This window comes from Triticum urartu, chromosome 2A (assembly GCF_056163025.1).
Source record: "Triticum urartu cultivar PI428250 chromosome 2A, HENAU_Tu73, whole genome shotgun sequence".
Classification (NCBI taxonomy): Eukaryota; Viridiplantae; Streptophyta; class Magnoliopsida; order Poales; family Poaceae; genus Triticum; species Triticum urartu.
In genome coordinates this window covers 276,122,738-276,140,363 of record NC_141874.1, presented here as the reverse complement: position 1 = coordinate 276,140,363, position 17,626 = coordinate 276,122,738, and the positions used below count along the sequence as shown (strand labels likewise).

The 17,626-nt window shown below is 39.9% G+C and overlaps 1 protein-coding gene and 1 long non-coding RNA gene across 2 annotated transcripts; one reads left to right on the top strand and one right to left on the bottom strand.

Moving 5' to 3' along the window:
- Positions 1-1,166: 1,166 nt before the first annotated feature.
- On the bottom strand, positions 1,167-2,677 carry LOC147984803 (low affinity sulfate transporter 3-like). Its single transcript, XM_087539804.1, has 5 exons — positions 2,219-2,677; positions 1,917-2,110; positions 1,744-1,829; positions 1,578-1,654; positions 1,167-1,473 (listed from the first exon to the last, which is right to left on the bottom strand). The coding sequence occupies exons 3-5, from the start codon at positions 1,823-1,825 to the stop codon at positions 1,321-1,323; spliced, it is 312 nt and encodes a 103-aa protein (XP_087395930.1). The 5' UTR covers positions 1,826-1,829; positions 1,917-2,110; positions 2,219-2,677; the 3' UTR covers positions 1,167-1,320.
- Positions 2,678-3,141: 464 nt separating this feature from the next.
- LOC147984802 (uncharacterized) lies at positions 3,142-10,141 on the top strand. The gene is made up of 2 exons (XR_015616231.1): positions 3,142-4,131; positions 4,219-10,141. It is a non-coding gene; the product is annotated as an uncharacterized LOC147984802 (long non-coding RNA).
- Positions 10,142-17,626: the final 7,485 nt, after the last annotated feature.

The window sequence follows — 17,626 nt, the reverse complement described above, 5'->3', positions numbered from 1 at the left end:
AATGGGGGAAATCAGTTTTGTATAATCTTTTAAAATGCTCCTCTTTTTAATTTGAACTTCTTTGATTTTTTTACAAACGGGAAAAATCCGTTATAAAGATTTTTGAACTACTTTTTTTGACCTTCTTGCTCAAATTTTTTTAACTTCCAGATTTGTCTTTTAGATATTAGAAACTTCATTTATTTTAACGTTGACCTGTTTTCGGTTTTAAATTTGAACTTCTTATATAATGTTGTCATGACATTTTTATGCATTTTTTGCTTTTAAGTGAAATGGCCTCGGCGGTCTCTATTTTTCATTTGATGATTTTTCTTCTGTATGTACTACACGTGAACTTCGGAATTTCTGAAACATGAACTTAATATATTGTATATTTTTGTGAACTTTTTTATTTTTCGTGTGACACTTTTTATGCATTTTTTGGTTGTCGTGAAATGGCCTAGTCAATTCTTTTTTTGGATGAAATTCTTCTATATGTTATACCTCTGAACATTGAATCTTCTTGAAACATGAACTTCACATGCTTTTGAAAAGAAAATAAAATTACACACAAGAATACACGTAGACAGTACACCTATTCGTAGTATGCACAACACTATGCACTAATACACGCATTACGCTGGTGGGGGCTCTTAGAAGCAGTGTAGACGGAGTTGTGGGTGTGAGTCACGTCCCATCGGCATTGGGAGGTTCATTAATTTTTATAGATGAACTTCTACACGGTTTTTTCTTCACAAATTCTATTGCTGGTGTTGTGAAATGTCCAAATACATACATGTAGTAATATATGAACTTTTGGGGAAATAATAAATGAACTTCTAAAATACATTTTTGTTTTCTCACATAAACAAAATAAGAAACACAAGTGAGGGTAAAACTAGTGTCAAATGTCTAGACGCAAATTTTTCCTTTTTGTGTGTGCAACCTCTCATCTGAACATATGCAAACCTTTGGTCAAATTATAGTATAGCAAATCCCAAAGAAATCACCAAGCTTTGAAGTTCACCGAGAGCAAAAGGATCAATTTTTCTGAAGAAAAAAATTGACCATCAGACGATATGGAAGGAGGAAGTGGGGAGAAGAGAGAAGGAGGAAGATGGAGTGAGTAGGCACAAATAAATAGATATAGATTTTAAGTGAGTATAGTCACAAAAACACGACCGTATACCACTCTAGTTAATGCGCTTGATTTCTACAGAACACATACATGTTTTGTCATTGTTGCGTCTGTTACTGCTTGTAAGCATTTGCGGAGCTATGTAAACCATGCTCACTAGATACAAACCCACAACAAATGGTGTTATTTCTACTAGCATACACTCAACACTCCATAGCACTGCCCTTGTGTGCAGTTAGGCATCCTTCCACTGCTTCACCTACTGTTAGGAAAATAAAATCTTCTCCTATCCTGTCAACAACGTGTGCCAGCTTCATCTTCTGAATTGCCTGCCATCCTAGACTAGCAATAGCCATCTGTAGATAATATTTTTACACAAGAGTGAGATATTTTGACCACTAATATTTTTACACAACGTGTGCAGTTTGGCAATTGCCTGCTCGTTAGTAAATCAATTCACCTGTATGCCGAGGGACGCCAGCTCCTTGTGAATTTTTTCCAATCCCACCAGTTCTGAAGTGTCAATGTTCACCACATCTACAGACCAGAAGCATGAATGAATCAAATTCGTTTTGGAATTTTCAATATCATTCTAGCAATTGTAAGCTTCTCTGTGAGGAACTTACTTGACATGTCAAGGAAAACTGAGTGCACCCTTTCCCTGACCTTCTCATTGGATGTGTCCACTTCTGCCCTTAGCCACTCCATGATCCTGAATCAGCACACCTAGCTATATGAGCACTCACATCGAAGTTTACACAATGAGCGGTTTACTTTCTTTGATCACATTGGTTGGTACCTCTCTTTGATGAAAGTCGCATTGATGAAGTAGAGGAAGGACGTATCGATGCGTATGACTTGCACGGCCGGTGTCCGGCATGCCACGGGGTACTGCCTGACGCTGCAGAATATGTTTGTTCCTTGTAGCCTGCCCAGACCCTCCACCTGAGGCCGGAGTGACTGGATGATGATCTTTGCAAAGGATATGGCAAGCTGCAAGTATAATGTATGTATGAAAGAAAGTCAGAGAACTGCTGGAACTATAATGCATGTATGATTCAGCCAATTATTCAGAGCAAGGCAATGACGATCGATCGTTACCGTGACTCCGAGGCCGATCTCCACGGACCCAAAGAGCACGCCGAGGAACGCGCCGAGGCATATGTTGGTTATTGGAGGGTCGATCTGACTAGTGGCTGCTGGTTATTGTAACAACACTACTAAATAGGCAGGAGGAAGTTGTTCGGGGGAGGGAGGGTGAGGATGGGGCTGTGGAGGAGGAGCGGGAGGGCACGCTGGAGTAGAGGGCAGGCCACACCGGAGTTCAGGGAAGGCCGCGGCGGACTAGAGGGAAGGTCGTGTCGGAGCAGAGGAAATGTCACGCCGCAGGGAAGGTTGGGGCAGGGCAGAGGTGGTCAGGGGATGCAGCGCGGCGGCCAAAACCAGGCGTAGGTGCAGCACGGCGGCTTGAACCAGGCGCGGGCGTAACCTGCCGGCCAGACCTAGGCGTGGGGTAGCGCAGGGGGTCAGATCCAGGTGAGGGGGCTGTGCAGGGCCGGATCCGGGCGGGGGGGGGGGGGGGGGGGGGGGGGGGGCAGTGCCAGTGCGGATGGAAGGTCGCCGGCGGCCGCCACATTGGATGGCAAAGCAGGAGGTGGTTGGTGGCTGGAGGGGATCAGGCCTCTGCCGTCCCCAGCGGATCCCTGGCGGAGGAGCTGGCTACCGCATGGTGGTGGTGGATCCGGGCAGCCCCCGGTGGTTGGGGGAGGAGGTGGGGAGTTTGCCGGGGGTGAGGGGGGCGACGTGGGGTGGGTGGTGGGAATCGCCCGTGGGGGGTGAGGGGGCGACGAAATGGGTGGGTGGTTTTTCTTTTTTGTTTTGTTTTTTAGTTCGGGAGCATCTGTCACCTACTATATAGGACAACACTATTCTAATTCCAGGATTAGAATAGTTATTTGGATCACGAAGCGCCCTATATAAGGTGCCGACACAGATCCTCCGGAAGTCCTGCACACGCGGAAAAAAACAACGCTGGATCCCCTCCATTGCCCCACCTCTTCCACCGCCACATCCGGCCCCTTCTTTGCCCACGTTCTTCCCACGGCCGCCGTGGACCGCCATCTACGGCCGACGCACCACCGCCAGCCACGACCACCCCGTAGCCTGGCACCCCCATAATGCGTGACCCTGCTGCCGTCGCTGCCTGCAGCCTAGGCTCAGCGCTACCCCACGGCCTACCTGCCGGTGTAGGGCGCCTCCACATCCGGGCACCAGCAACGCGACCCAACACCCGCGCCAAGCCGGCTCCCCCGATTGCCTTTGCGGCCACCACCAGCCCCCCGCCGTCTTCCCCATGCGCGTCGCCGCCGTGCTGCCATGGTTCTTCGCAGGTGCAGGTTCCCCACTCGTCGCCGCCGCTGTACGCTGGCACCTCCTCCAAGCGCAGCAGAGGCCTCGCAACTCCTCTCCACACCTCTCCTCTGGGCCCTGCCACCAGCCAGCGCGCGACCACCTCGGCACATCTGCGCCGCTCCCAAAGTTTAAGATCGTCGGCGAAAATTGCGCGATAGCACCGCTATCGTGGGCTGGGAGCCTCCCCGCGACACAATCGATCAATTTCCGCGATCTGCCGCTAACCGGGCGATCGCGCGCGAAACGGCACAATTTGGGGTCGCGGTCACTACAGTTTCGCGGGATGGGCCAAAAGTCTGAACCAAAAGGGCCCAAACAGACCAGAAACGGCCCAAATTTCTCCAGATACATATAGCAGCTCCTCCAGTAAACCTAGCAGCGTGTCCCAATCCCCATTCCCTTCTCTGCCTCCCATCTAAAAAGGTTGTGGCGGCTGCTGTTCTTGCTAGCTATGGTCGGCCGGCAGGCTTCTTCTTTGCCGCAAGCCGGATTTAGTTACGGGGAGGAGGCAAAAGGCAGCGACCACGGCAAGGCGGCATCCACGACCATGACATCTTAGTCTCACATGGCTCCAACACTCGCTCTATCGACATCGCCAGGAGGTACAGGAGCCCTCCGATTCTATCCATCTTTTATTTGTTTGTTGACTCAACGGATGCACATGACAGGCTCTTGGGATTGCATTGCAGATGTCTAGGTTCGGGTAATGGACGTGCTGTGATGTTATTCTGTAACTAAACTTAACTGCTGAACTGGTGATGTTATGCCTACTGCAGACTTTGATTTATATTGATATGTATGTGTTGAACTGGTGCAGAACTCTATTATACTTGTTGTGTTTGAATTTACCCTGAAAATCCTCTGTTTTCTGTAGAAAATCCCATGTTTTCTGAGAAAAATGTGCACATATACTAGTTTGGACGTGGGATATGCATGCACATGCACTGTAGCCGCGAAATGGGTTAGTGGCCGCTATCTCCAGCTATAGCGCATGTAGCGTTTGAATGAGCTTGCCGCGAAATGGTTTAGCCCGCGATTTAAAACTTTGGACGCTCCTCTCCTTCCCCGCGGGTGCCGCCGATAGATCGAGCGCCAGCCTCCGCCAAGTCCTAGATGCTCTTGGTAAGGCTGCCCCTCCACTAGGATGCCTCCTTCCATTGGGATTCTGCCCGCCGCAGCCTATTAATTGGCCACCGCCACCCGCAAGCCATTCAACTTTGCATATCTAGGACGTTCGCTGGAAGACTACTGCAAAATCTCCCGCAAAAATTGACCATTGTTGCATGCCAGCTTTGCATGATGCACCGATCCTAACGAGACGTGAGGCACTCTCCTGGTGCTTTTCTGCACCTACACCTGCCCCCATAGATACCATTATCTTGTGCTCTTCTTTTTTGGAATTGAAGTTCACACATAACAGAGGAAGAAAAGTTCAGAGAGATTTTGCATATAAAATTCAGAAAAATGCTATTCAGATAGTGATGCACTTTTTTCATTATATATGTATGTACATGTTTATGCTAGCTCGTACTCTCTTTTGCTATCACTTTGTTAAGGTTCTGGATTTGAAAACTATGTGCATGTTGAAGAGAAGCAACAATCTGTGCGAGAAGTTCAAATATAATGACAACACATGTTCATGTATTACCAAGAGAGTGAGAGGAGGCCGAGCTTTTGCACCACAGCCAACACGACCTCCCATCCGGCGACTCCGTGAGCCAGAGGCATGCACGTCCTCGTCTGCCTTGTATGCTGCCCAGCAGACAAGATTCAGACTGCTCCATGCAACTCGCTGCAATACGGATTGGGGTGGAGGCACTGTCCAAGTAAGAACATTGTTGTAAACTAATCTATCCCGTGGCTCTTACAGGGAAATATTTCAGATGTTGATATTCATAAAATACACTCTCCAAACTCCAAAGACACCCAAGAAATGGTTCAAGAGGCAGATAAAAATGGTTAGACGTTTTCTCTCTTTTTGCTATGAATGGAAGAGCTTTATTTTTCTGAACCTTGCCGCTGCATCTTGCTACCCCATGTTGCATGCCTGCCATTCTATGCCTTACACGGCGCACTGTTGTCTAGCTATGTACATTTCTTCTGATCTCTTGCAGTAGTCCAATGTATATTAGAGAAGAAAGAAGAAAAACTATAGTAGATTGCAGATGTTGTGTTTGTGATTGTTATAGGCCTGCAACAGTTTAGCTTGTGGGTTCAGTGGAAACAAATTGTTCCCAGTTTACATGAATCTTGTAGAACTGAAAAGTTGTGTATGCACTATGGCACTTTACTGATCATGTGAAAAGGAACTCATATGTGTTCATATGTGGCACAAACTGAGAATTGTAAGCATCTTCTGAGTTGTGTGCGTGTGTGCGTGCGTATTACACTGAATTAAAAACTATTTTTGTCATGTTTGTTTTCCATATTGGTTTATAGTGTTAGTTTTTTTGTTCTAAAAAAATAGAATTTCAATTTTGAGAAAGCAGCAAGTTCAATCAATATGGAAACACTGAAAAAAACATTGAATAAATATTTTTAGTGAGGTTCAAATTGGAAAGATATGATAAAAAAGTATTCTCTGTTCTTTAAAATAAAAAGTATCATGTGCTGCTTGGTTTCCCCAACTAGTTGCTCTCCCACACACATTATGTTGCTGCTTTCCTTCTCCTTCATGAAATTGTTACAAAAAATAGAGCATAGAATTTAAAATTAAAAGCAAAAATGCGAGCATTTCTTGAGATAAAAAAATGTGGATGTGAAGTTCATATTGTCTATTGTGGATAATTCAAAATGTTCGCTCATAGCAAAACACACACATTGTGTATCCATAAATAAAGAGGCAAACACACACAAAAAACATGACGTTAAAATTTTAAAAATAGAGAAGTCTGAAGTGTTTTAAAGAAAGAAAAACATTTTTTCTCCATTTCTAAAAAATAATATAAAAATTTCAGGTTTAAATAGCACAGCAGTTGGAAGGTTACTAAACCACTCCAAGTAAACATAAAAACTAAGAAGTTCAATTTTAAATAATAGAATAGTTTGATGTATATTAAAAACTATGATTTTTCTCATTATTACAAGAATAAAACCACGAATTTCAAACTAAAACAACAGAGTAGTTCAATGTATATAAAAAACTCAGATTTTCCTCCTTAATAAAAAATAAAACATCAGAAGTTCAGATTATAATAGTAGAGTGGTTTGATCTTTTTTTTTGCAGAACTCGAATTTCTCCTGTTACTAAAGAATAAACCAAGAAGTTCAAGTTAAAATAACAGAGTAGTTCAAAATTTATATACCAAGAATAAAACAAGCATCACCTAGATAATGTTAACTCTAGAAGTTCAAATTTAATAAATTGGAGAGTTCGAAGAAAATGTTATGGGTGTAAAAATATCTCTCTTGGTTTCTCGTTCTAGAAAAAAGATAACCAAAAAGTTCAAAATAAAATAACTGACTAGTTCAGTATTTGTACCAAAAAAACATATTTTTCACATTTAAAAAACCTCCGAGAAGCAAATTGAAAACAAATGATGTACATGAAAATGGTTTCTCTTACTCAACTACTTTGCAAGAAGTTAGTCAACTAAGTTTTACCTTGTAACTAAAGAATAAAATTAAGACATACAAATTAAAAAATGAAGTAGTTTGATGTATACGGAAAACTGAAAATTTCTTGTGTTTCTTAGAAAAGTTAAAGTATGAAGTTCAATTTTTTAAATGTCTGATGCTTATCTAAAAACATATTTGTTCCAAGTATAAGACTATGAAAAGTTGTTGTCTTTCCAACAAAAGTCAACTGTATTAGAAAAAGTTGTTGTATTTTTCAACAAGTTTGTAAAGATATATCATTTGTGCAAATCCGTCGAACGGGTGAAGAATTATGAACAAAAATATGTGACCAAACTTCAATGTGAAAATAGCGAGCAATTCAACTATTATACGGAATGTGTTTTCAGTTGAGAATAAAAAGAATACAAAACTAAAAGCCTAAAATGTTTGTAGCGAGAAGTTCACGTGCTCCTCCTTGCACGGTTCAAAAATTAAATTGTGAGACGTCTGACCTTCAATAACATGTAAAAAAAGGAAACCAATGTTGTTTTCGCCATTTTTAAAACAACTCTCAAACGACAAACGAATTTGTAACAAGTGTTTACATGTAAAAGTTGCTGAAGAATAAAATCAAGACGTTCGATTTTAAAAAGCAGAACAGTTTGATATTTATTTCAAAACTTAGTTTTTTATGGTTACTAAAGAACAAGACCAATAAGTTCTATTCGAAATAACGACGAAGTTCGATGTTTCTAGCAAAACTCCAATTTTTACATTTCTAAGAACACATAAAGAAGTTCAAATAAAAAAGTTAGAGTGGTTCGATGTCTATAAAAACTTAGTTTTTTCTGTTACTAAATTAAAACAGAGAGAAGTTCAAAGTGATAACAGTCAGAAGTTCACATACTGCATGGAGTGCGTTTAGTATGAGAAAAATAAAATGAAAAAGCGAAGTCTAAAGAATTTGTTGCTGGAAGTTCAAGTGTTCTTCCCTCGGAAGTTCCAAAATTCTTGTTAGAGAGGTTCGACGTGTGTTTACATGTTCAAAAAACAAAAAAAGATGTTGTGTCTCTTGTTCTAAAATAATTTTCTCAATCCATTACAAATTTGGAACAAAAATACTCTACATGAAAAAAGTTCTTTTCTATTCAACAACTTTCCAAAGGGTATATTGTATACTCTATTCGAAAAATAAATGGTTAAAATAAATTATTGTAATTTGTTTGAAAAGAGAAGTTTAACCATACTAAAAAAGGTGCATCGTTTTAACAAGTTTATAATGATTTATCATTTTGTGGAACTCTGAGAAACGGGTGAAGAATTACAAACAAAAAATACATGGCCGAAGTTCAATATGAAATAAGGGAGCAGTTCAACTACTATACGGAATGCATTTCAGATGAGAATAAAAGAATACAAAACTAAAAGCCTAAAAAGTTTGTTGTAAGAAGTTCACGTGCTCCACCCTAAACAGTTCAAAAATTATATTACGAGACTCTGACCATCGGTTACATGTTAAAAAAGAGAAGCAAAAACAACATCGTGTTTGCCATTTTTAAAACTACTCTCGAACAGCAACGAATTTGTAACACATGTCTACATAAAAAAAAGTTGCTCCTATTCATAAGCTTCCCAACCGTATATTATATGCTACATTCCTTTCAAACAATTCAAAATATTCTTTTGAACTGTCGTGAGCATGAAAAACTTATCAATACGGGAAAGTTGCGTGTTTTTCAATAGATTTCCATCCGTATATCATTTGCTAGATTCCGATAAGTGGGTTGGGACTTACGGGCAAAAAAACACGTCAAAAACATAGTAAAGTTCAAACAGACATGTCCCAGAAGTTCAACTGCTTCACGTAGTGCATTTCCTTTCGTGATGAAGGTAGAAATCATGATCTCGTCATTTTCTAAATTACATAAAAACGACTTCGCAATGAAGGCAGAAGTCCAAGTTATTGTCAGCTACATTGGTCGGAGCCCCTACTCCTCCACCAATCTGGCCAACCGTGCGCCATCGACATGGATCCGCACTAAGAAGTTGAAATTAAAATAACAAAGAAGTTCGAAGTATATAATAAACTCAGATTTGTTGAAAGAAGTTCACGTGCACCTCCATGCATGGTTCATAATTTATATTGCGGGACATCTGACCTCCAATTACATGTTTTAAAATGGCAAAAAAATGACGCCGGACCTTCAATTGCATGTAATTCTACGTATACACAAAAATGCGATAGAAGTTCATAGTGAAAACAACGAGAAGTTCAAGTACTGTAAGGAATGCATTTCAGGTTAGAATAAAAGTATAGAAAATAAAATCTTAAAAGGTTTGTTGAAATAAGTTCAAGTGCTTTGTCCGGGGAAGTACAAAAATTCTTGCGAGAGAGGTTCACCATGTATTTCCATGTTCAAAAACACAAAAAATAGTTTTTTTGCATTTTGAAATAATTCTCTCAATCCACAAAGAAGTTCAGTTATTATTTGGGAGCAATTTGATTTCAAGAAGAAAATAAAAAATTCAAATTATAAAAATGGAAAAAATGCATGTACTACATGGTGTGTGTTTAATATGAGAAAATGAACTAAAAGGCAAGGTCTAATTTTGTTGTTATAAGTTCAAGTCCTCGGTCAGAGAAAGTTAAAAAATTATAGTGAAAGAGGTTTGTACAAAAGGAATATCATTTGTGTAACACTGACAAATGGATGAGAAAATTACAAATGAAAATACGTCACAAAAGTTTAACGTGAAAACAGCAGGAAGTTCGACTACTATAGCGAATGAATTTGAGATGAAAAACTTTTAAAATCGTCGCGAGTATGAAAAAACGATCAACACGGGAAAGTTGCCTGTTTACATCAGCTTTCCACCGGCATACTACTTGCTCAATTTCGGTGAGTGGATGGAGAGCTACAGGCAAAAAAGCACATGAAAAACAGAGTGAAGTTCAAGTTGACATGTCGAGAAGTTTAGGTTATTCACGCGGCGTATTTTTGAAGAATCCGTTTCGCAATAAAGGAAGAACAAATGATCTCGCCATTTTCGAAATTACTTGAAAATGGCTAGGAATCAGAGAAAACCATCAACATGAAAAAGTTTCGCATTTTCCTTAGCTTTTCAATGGTATATTATTTGCCCCATTCCGATAAAGTTTGTAGAAATTACACCGAAAATACATTTTTAGCCATTTTCAAAATTGACTTAAAACAATAAGGAATTGGGAGAAACAATATATACCAAAAAGTTTTGCATTTCCTCAAGCTTTTCAACGCCATATCATTTGCTACATTTGGACGTACGGTTAAAAATTAGCTCGAAAATACGAACTCGGTGCAACTTGGACCATTTTCTAAATTACTTTTAAACCGTTCAAAATTAGAAAAAAACTTTAAACATGAAAAAGTAGCGCATTTTCATAAGCTTTCCAACGCCATATCATTTGCCTCAAATTGGATTAACCGTTTATAAATGAGATCGAAAATACGAACTCGGCAGTCTGGTTTGCGAAATTTTATGATTTTCCAAATTAATCTTTAACCGTAGGGAATTAGAGAAAACTTTTAACATGTGGAAGGAGCGGTTTTGCAGAAGTTTTCCAACGCCATATTATTTGCCTCATTTCGTAAACGGTTTTGAAATGCGATCAAAAATACGATTCACGTTTTTTGTATGAAGAAAAAACGATTTTTAAAATTGCTCTTAAACCGCTTACATTTTGCAAAAAATTTAACTTGAGTCATAATACTCTGTCCATAGCTTTCCAATGGCATATCGCAGCCCCATTTGGGCAATGTTGGCGGAAGTTCAACCTAGCATTAGGGGAAGTTTGGGTCGAACAACTCAGGCAGTAAAATTGCAACAGAGACATGTTTCATCACGACCCGAGAGCAAATCCGTCAACGAACGAGATTCCTATTTAAAATGGGTATTTAGTTGCTAAAAACTGTTTGTAGATTACATTTACATCACATAGAACATGACTGACCAAAAAAATCGCGCGGGGAGACACGGTTGAGAAGATAGCCCGAAGGTCAGGTTTCTACAGAGGGAAGTTCAGGCGTGTAACTCATGAAGTTTATGTTGTCATCAGAATAGGATTGATCGTGATCCAAATAGTTATTTTGATCCTGGGATTAGAATAGGGTTGTCCTATATATACATATATATACATATATATATATATATATAGAGAGAGAGAGAGAGAGTAGCACTATTCTAATCCCAGGATTAGAATAGTTATTCTGATCAGAATCAACCCTATATAGGGCCCGATCGAGATCTTCCGGAACTCCTGAACCGGGCTGTGATAAAAAAACGAAAGCCCACCCTACCTCCCCTTCCTGATCCACCACCTTCACTGACCACCCCGATCCACCCCAGCTCCCTGATCCCGATCCACCACCTCAAGCACCTCTCGCACCCAACCGGCACCGCCGCCCGCACCCCGCCCCAACCGGCGAAGCCGTCCCCCACGCCTCCCGCACCCCGCCCCAACCGGCACCGTCGCCCCTCGCCGCCCACACACCGCGCCAACCGGCACTGCTCGCACCCGCCCCAACCGCCGCCACTGCCGCCCCCGTGCCACTCGCACCCCGCCCCAACCACCGCCGCCGCCCCCGTGCCGCTCGCACCCCGCCCCAACCTCCGTTGCCGCCCCACACGTTGGAGGACATAACGCGTCTCTGCCGGGCCCTGCCACCTCCACCTCCTCCCGGTGGTGCTCCACCAACGCGGGCGCGCTTGGTTTCCCGTGACGCCACCGACCACCGGAGCTCGCCCACCCGTTGTATTAGTTGCCACATCCGTCGTCGCGGCAGTCCACCCTCTCCTCTGTTGGCAGGGCGGTCCTGCTCCGTTTGGAAGATTTCCCTAACGCCTCTGGCGCTCCTCACTCTGTACCTTAGTCTGCAGCGTGCCTTCAGTTTGGAAGGGGAGAGAGACGTGGTGAACGGCGCCAGGATTGTGAACCGGTGAGGTGCTGTAGCACTTGTGATGGCAGCTATTCATGCTGATACGAGGTGAGACCCGATCATGGAGAGAGTAGAGGAAAGTCCAGACAATGTGGCTGACTACATCGTTTGTTCGAAGCAGTTTGTTTCAGCAAGGTCGAAGTTTATCGTGTGTTCTTGGGTAGAAGTTCACATATAAAAATGATAGAAGGTCAATTGTGAATGTGATCCCACCTTGTAACATATGGTCATACGCATGCATGTGGGGACTCAGAATGCCATCTTCTGAACCTCAACGACCTAGAAAAGATGCCAAGGACAAAGATTGGAGAGAGGCCAAGGAGCCACTGCCTGTGTACAACTAGTTACATGAGTATTTGGACACCGACGGCGACTACCAGTGCACTCGCAGCCGCGTTTAGACTACAGCGATGACCGAATCAAACCTTCCCCGGCATCAGCAATCTTCCTTCTCTTCCTGTTCATCAACACGCACCGCCCTACACTTGTGACGCTCCACCCGCTAGTGTTAAAGACAAAACAATATTGCATAGGAGAAGTTCATGTATTACTGCTCATGGGAAACTTCATCTAAGTTCACACAGAAAAGTTTGTTTTCTCAAAAAATATAGAGAAGTTCGATTGTTTACAAAACATCTACGTCTTTTCCCTATGCTGGTGACACTGAAACCCTTTTCATTTTAGGTGAGACAATTTTTTGTGTGGATGTGTTGTGCATGTGCTTGTGCGTAGTACACTGAATAGGAAAAAAGATTATTATGGGGCCCTCTAAATGTTTGTCCTATTGCTTATGAAAGTTGACCCCAATTTTCCAATTGTTTTTGCAGACCTTGGATTCAAGAGAAACTTTGTATAAAAAGGGTGTTATTTTGAAAGTTCAGGTGTAACGAACATCGAAATTCAAACCAAAAAATGTAAACAAACAAATCATGGAATTCAAAGAATAAAAACTATGGAGTTTCATGAAAAAATAGCACGCGGAGTTCATGTTTCAGAAATTCTGAAGTTCACATGTACTACGTACAGAAGAAAACTGATCAAATGAAAAAAGGGACCGCCTAGGGCATTTCATTGAAAAGCAAAAAATGCATAAAAGGTCGTGACAAAATTCTATAAGAAGTTCAAATTTAAAAACCTAAGTAGGACAACATTAAAAAAAATGAAGTTTTTATTATCTAAAAGAGAAATTTGGAAGTTCAAAAAATTAGAGCAAGAAGTTCAACAAAAAAGTACTTCAAAAATCTTTATAACAGATTTTCCCCATTTGTAAAAAAATCAGAGAAGTTCAAATTAAAAAGAGGAGCATCTCAAAAGATTGTATAAAAATGATTTTCCTCATTCTATAAAAACTAGAAGTTTAAATTAAAAATAACGGCGCGGTATCATTGTTTATATAAAAAAGCATTGTTTGAAACAACAACAAAAAACCAATGCCATTTTGGCATTTTTAAAACCAACTCATAAAAATGAAAAACATTTCTTGCTAGAAGTTCAAGTACTCGACAAGGGAAAGTTGGAAATTGCTACCGACTTTATGCACACATAATTCTCTCTCCCGTTTGTGTCTATGTTTTTACTAATAAATCAAAATTTTAAAAAAATTTGGAGGGGGTCAAATATTTATAAAAAAACTAGGATATTTTGATGCTAAAAGAAATAAACCAAGAAGTACAAATTACAAAATAGAGAAGTTCGATATTTATAAAGAAACTCAGATTTTCCTTGTTAGTAAAGAATAAAAATGACGAAGTTCAAATTAAAAAAGAGGAGTAGTTCGATATATACGGGAAACTCAAATTATTACCGTCTCTAAGAAAAATAAAATTGTTGCAATTTACAAAAGAAATGTTCGATGCTTATTTAAAAACATATTTCCTTTCTTGCGAGAGAGGTGCACCTTGTATTTCCATGTTCGATTTTTTCCGTATAAAAATCGAATACAATTCTTTACTCAAATATAAAAAGGTGAAGTTCAAATTCAAATAATAGAGAAGTTTGGAGTTTATTAAAACCTAGGATTTACTTGTTCAAAAAATAAAAAACACAATGCCATTTTTTGCACTTTTAAAAACAACTCATAAATGAAAAAAATGCTTGCTAGAAGTTCAAGTGATCGGCGAGGAAAAGTTCAAAAAAATCTTGTGAGAGAGGTTCACCGTGTATTTAGATGTCCAAAATACATTAAAATATGTTGTTTTTTGTGTTTTAAACCAGAGAGAAGTTCAAAGTGATAACAATCAGAAGTTCACGTACTACATGCTGAAGCAGAGTGAAGTTCAAACATACATATTCCAGAAGTTCGGCTACTTCACGTAGTGCAAGAAACAACACATCAAAAAACAGCACGTAAAAAACAGAGTGAAGTTCAAACAGACATGTCCTAGAAGTTCAACTACTTCACGCAGTTCAAAAAATAGCACGTCAAAAAACAACACGACAAAAACAGTGTGAAGTTCAAGACATGTCCGAGAAGTTCAATTACTTCACGCAGTGCATTTCCATTTGCGATGAAGGCAGAAATCATGATCTCATCATTTTCTAATTTGCCTCAAAACGGTAGAAATATCATTCGTGTAAGTTCAAATCCTCGGTCGGAGAAAGTTAAAAAAATTATTGTGAGAGAGGTTTGTACAAAAGGATTATCATTTGTGTGATAATTGACGAATGTATGAGGAAATTACAAACGAAAATATGTCACAAAAGTTCAACGTGAAAACAGCAGGAAGTTCAACCACTACACAGAATGAATTTCAGATGAAAAACTTTTAAAACCATCGAAGTATGAAAAAATAATCAACACGGGAAAGTTGCGTGTTTACAGCAGCTTTCCATCGGTATATCACTCGTTGAATTCCGGGGAGTGGATGGAGAACTACGAGTAGTGGATGGAGATCTGCGAGCAAAAAAAAGCACGTCGAAAAATAGAGTGAAGTTCAGGTAGACATGCCGAGAAGTCCTGGTTCTTCACACGGTGCATTTTCGAAGAATCTGTTTCGCGATAGAGGCAGAACGAATGATCCCGCCATTTTCGAAATTACTTGAAAACAGCTAGGAATCAAAGAAAACCATCAACATGAAAAAGTTTCGCATTTTCCGTAGCTTGTCAATGGTATATTATTTTCCCAATTTCGAGAAAATTTGTAGAAATTACGACAAAATACGTTTTCGGCCATTTTCGAAATTGACTTTAAACCTTCAGGAATTAGGAGAAATAATACATACAAAAAAGTTTCGCATTTCCTCAAGCTTTCCAGTGCCGTATCATTTGCTCCATTCGGACTTACGGTTAAAAACTTAGCTCAAAAATACGAACTCAGTGGAAATTGGCCCGTTTTCTAAATTACTTTTAAACCGTCCAAAATTAGAAAAAACTTTAAACATGAAAAAGTAGCGCATTTTCATAAGCTTTCCGGCGCCTTATCATTTGCCTTAATTGGATTAGCCGTTTAGAAATTACATTCAAAATACGAACTCGGCTGTTCGGTTTGCAAAATTTTACGATTTTCCAAATTACTCTTTATCCATGGAGAATTAGAGAAAATTTTCAACATGTGGAGGGAGAGGTTTTGCAGCAGCTTTCCAACGCCATATTATTTACCTCATTCCGATAAACGGTTTAGAAATGCGATCGAAAATACGATTCACGTTTTTTGTACGAAGAAAAAATGGTTTTCAAAACTGCTCTTAAACCGCTTACATTTTGCCAAAAATTTAACTTGGGTCATGATACTGGTGTCCATAGCTTTCCAACGGTATATCACAAGCCCCATTTGGACACCTTTTAGCTGAAGTTCCACCTAGTACTCAGGAAAGGTCATGCTCGTTACTCAGGCAGTTCAGGTTGTGATCAGAATATTATTCTGATCCCGTGATCAGAATAGTGTTTATATGTATATATATATATGGGGTAACGCTATTCTAAGTGTGAGTGTAGAATAGCTTATTCTACACCCCTAATAACGCTATATACAAAATCTAGTAAAACAATGTACAAAATGTAGTAATTTTGAATTAGTTTTTTACTATCCAAGTTCGTAATTTACTATATTTTCAGAAAAATTACTATATTTTATATATTGCTTTACTACATTTTGTATGTATCGTTACTAGGGTGTAAAATAAGCTATTCTACACTCACGCTTAGTAATATATATATATACATATATATATATATATAGTAATGCTAAACTAAGCGTGAGCCGGTCTATTCTGCTAATATTAGGAGAATAATTATTCTGACAACACTTCCGCACTGCACGCTCAACGCGAGAGCACTGCAATTTCTATAGCAAGAACACTGCAATACAGACTAGTGAACTTCGTGTCGGAAAAAACTGCACACAGTGTTTGTCCGGTACTGTTTTCGCTTTAATTTTTTAACCATTTATCGGAACGAGACATATAATATACCATTAGAAAGCTATGGATTAGGCGCAACTTCGCCATGTTGAACACTTTTCGAGATTCCTCGCGGTTTAAGAGCAGTTTCAAAAATGGTGCGGCGGATGACGAGTGGCTGCGAGCATATTTTCATGATTTTTTCTAAACCGCTCATCAGAATAAAACAAATGATACGTAGTTGGAAACATATCGTCGAGGCACATCTTTTTCATATCTATTATTTTCTCTAATTCGTTACGGTTTAAGAACAGTTTCAAATTTACTAAATCCCAGAATTACTTTTTTTTTGAAATTTTTGGTACTGTTTTCGCTGTAGTTTTTGAACCGTTTGTCGAAACAAGGCGTGTAATACGTCGTTGGAAAGCTGTGGACAAGGCACAACTTTCGTATGTAGAAATGGTTTTGAGATTCCTTATGGTTTTAAGTTAATTTTGAAAATGGTGCGGCAGACGACGAGTGGAAGGAGTCGTTTTTTGTGAAATTTTTACAAATCGCTGGTCGGAATGATTCAAATTATACGAAGTTGGAAAGATATCAACGAGGCGCAACTTATTATTGTAAAACACTCTCTCTAATTCTTTACAGTTTAATAGGAATTTCGAATTTACCGAAATGCGAACACTCTGTTTTTCGCTACACCCAAATCGACGTGGGTACTTCATCCGACTGAAAACCGCACTGCATCGGACGAAAAACTGCACTGCATCAGACGGGTTAGAGAACTGCTTGGTTTCTTTTATTCAAACAAAAAAATTTCATGGACGAGAAAGTAGAGTGCACTTCACATCGAGTGTAAATGAACCACAACACTATCAAGAAGTGAACCGCATTACTTTTTTTCGCTTCCGTAACAATATTTTTCACTTACGAGATGAACAACATCACATGGCCGACCGCACTACATCAAACGGTCAAGCGAACTTCATGATTTCTTTTGTCGAACATAAATTTTTCTACCTTTTTTTATGAACGAGAGTGTGGACCGCAGAGACGGCGCAAGTGGACCCCGACATATATCGAAGTGATAGTGAACCACATCCGAGGATGAAACACACTGCAAGTGTAGATGTAGTCGACTGAATTTTAAGACATAAAAAATTGCACTTCATACAGAGGGTGTAATGAGCTGCTACACAAATTAGAGTAAACTACTTTTTTTATC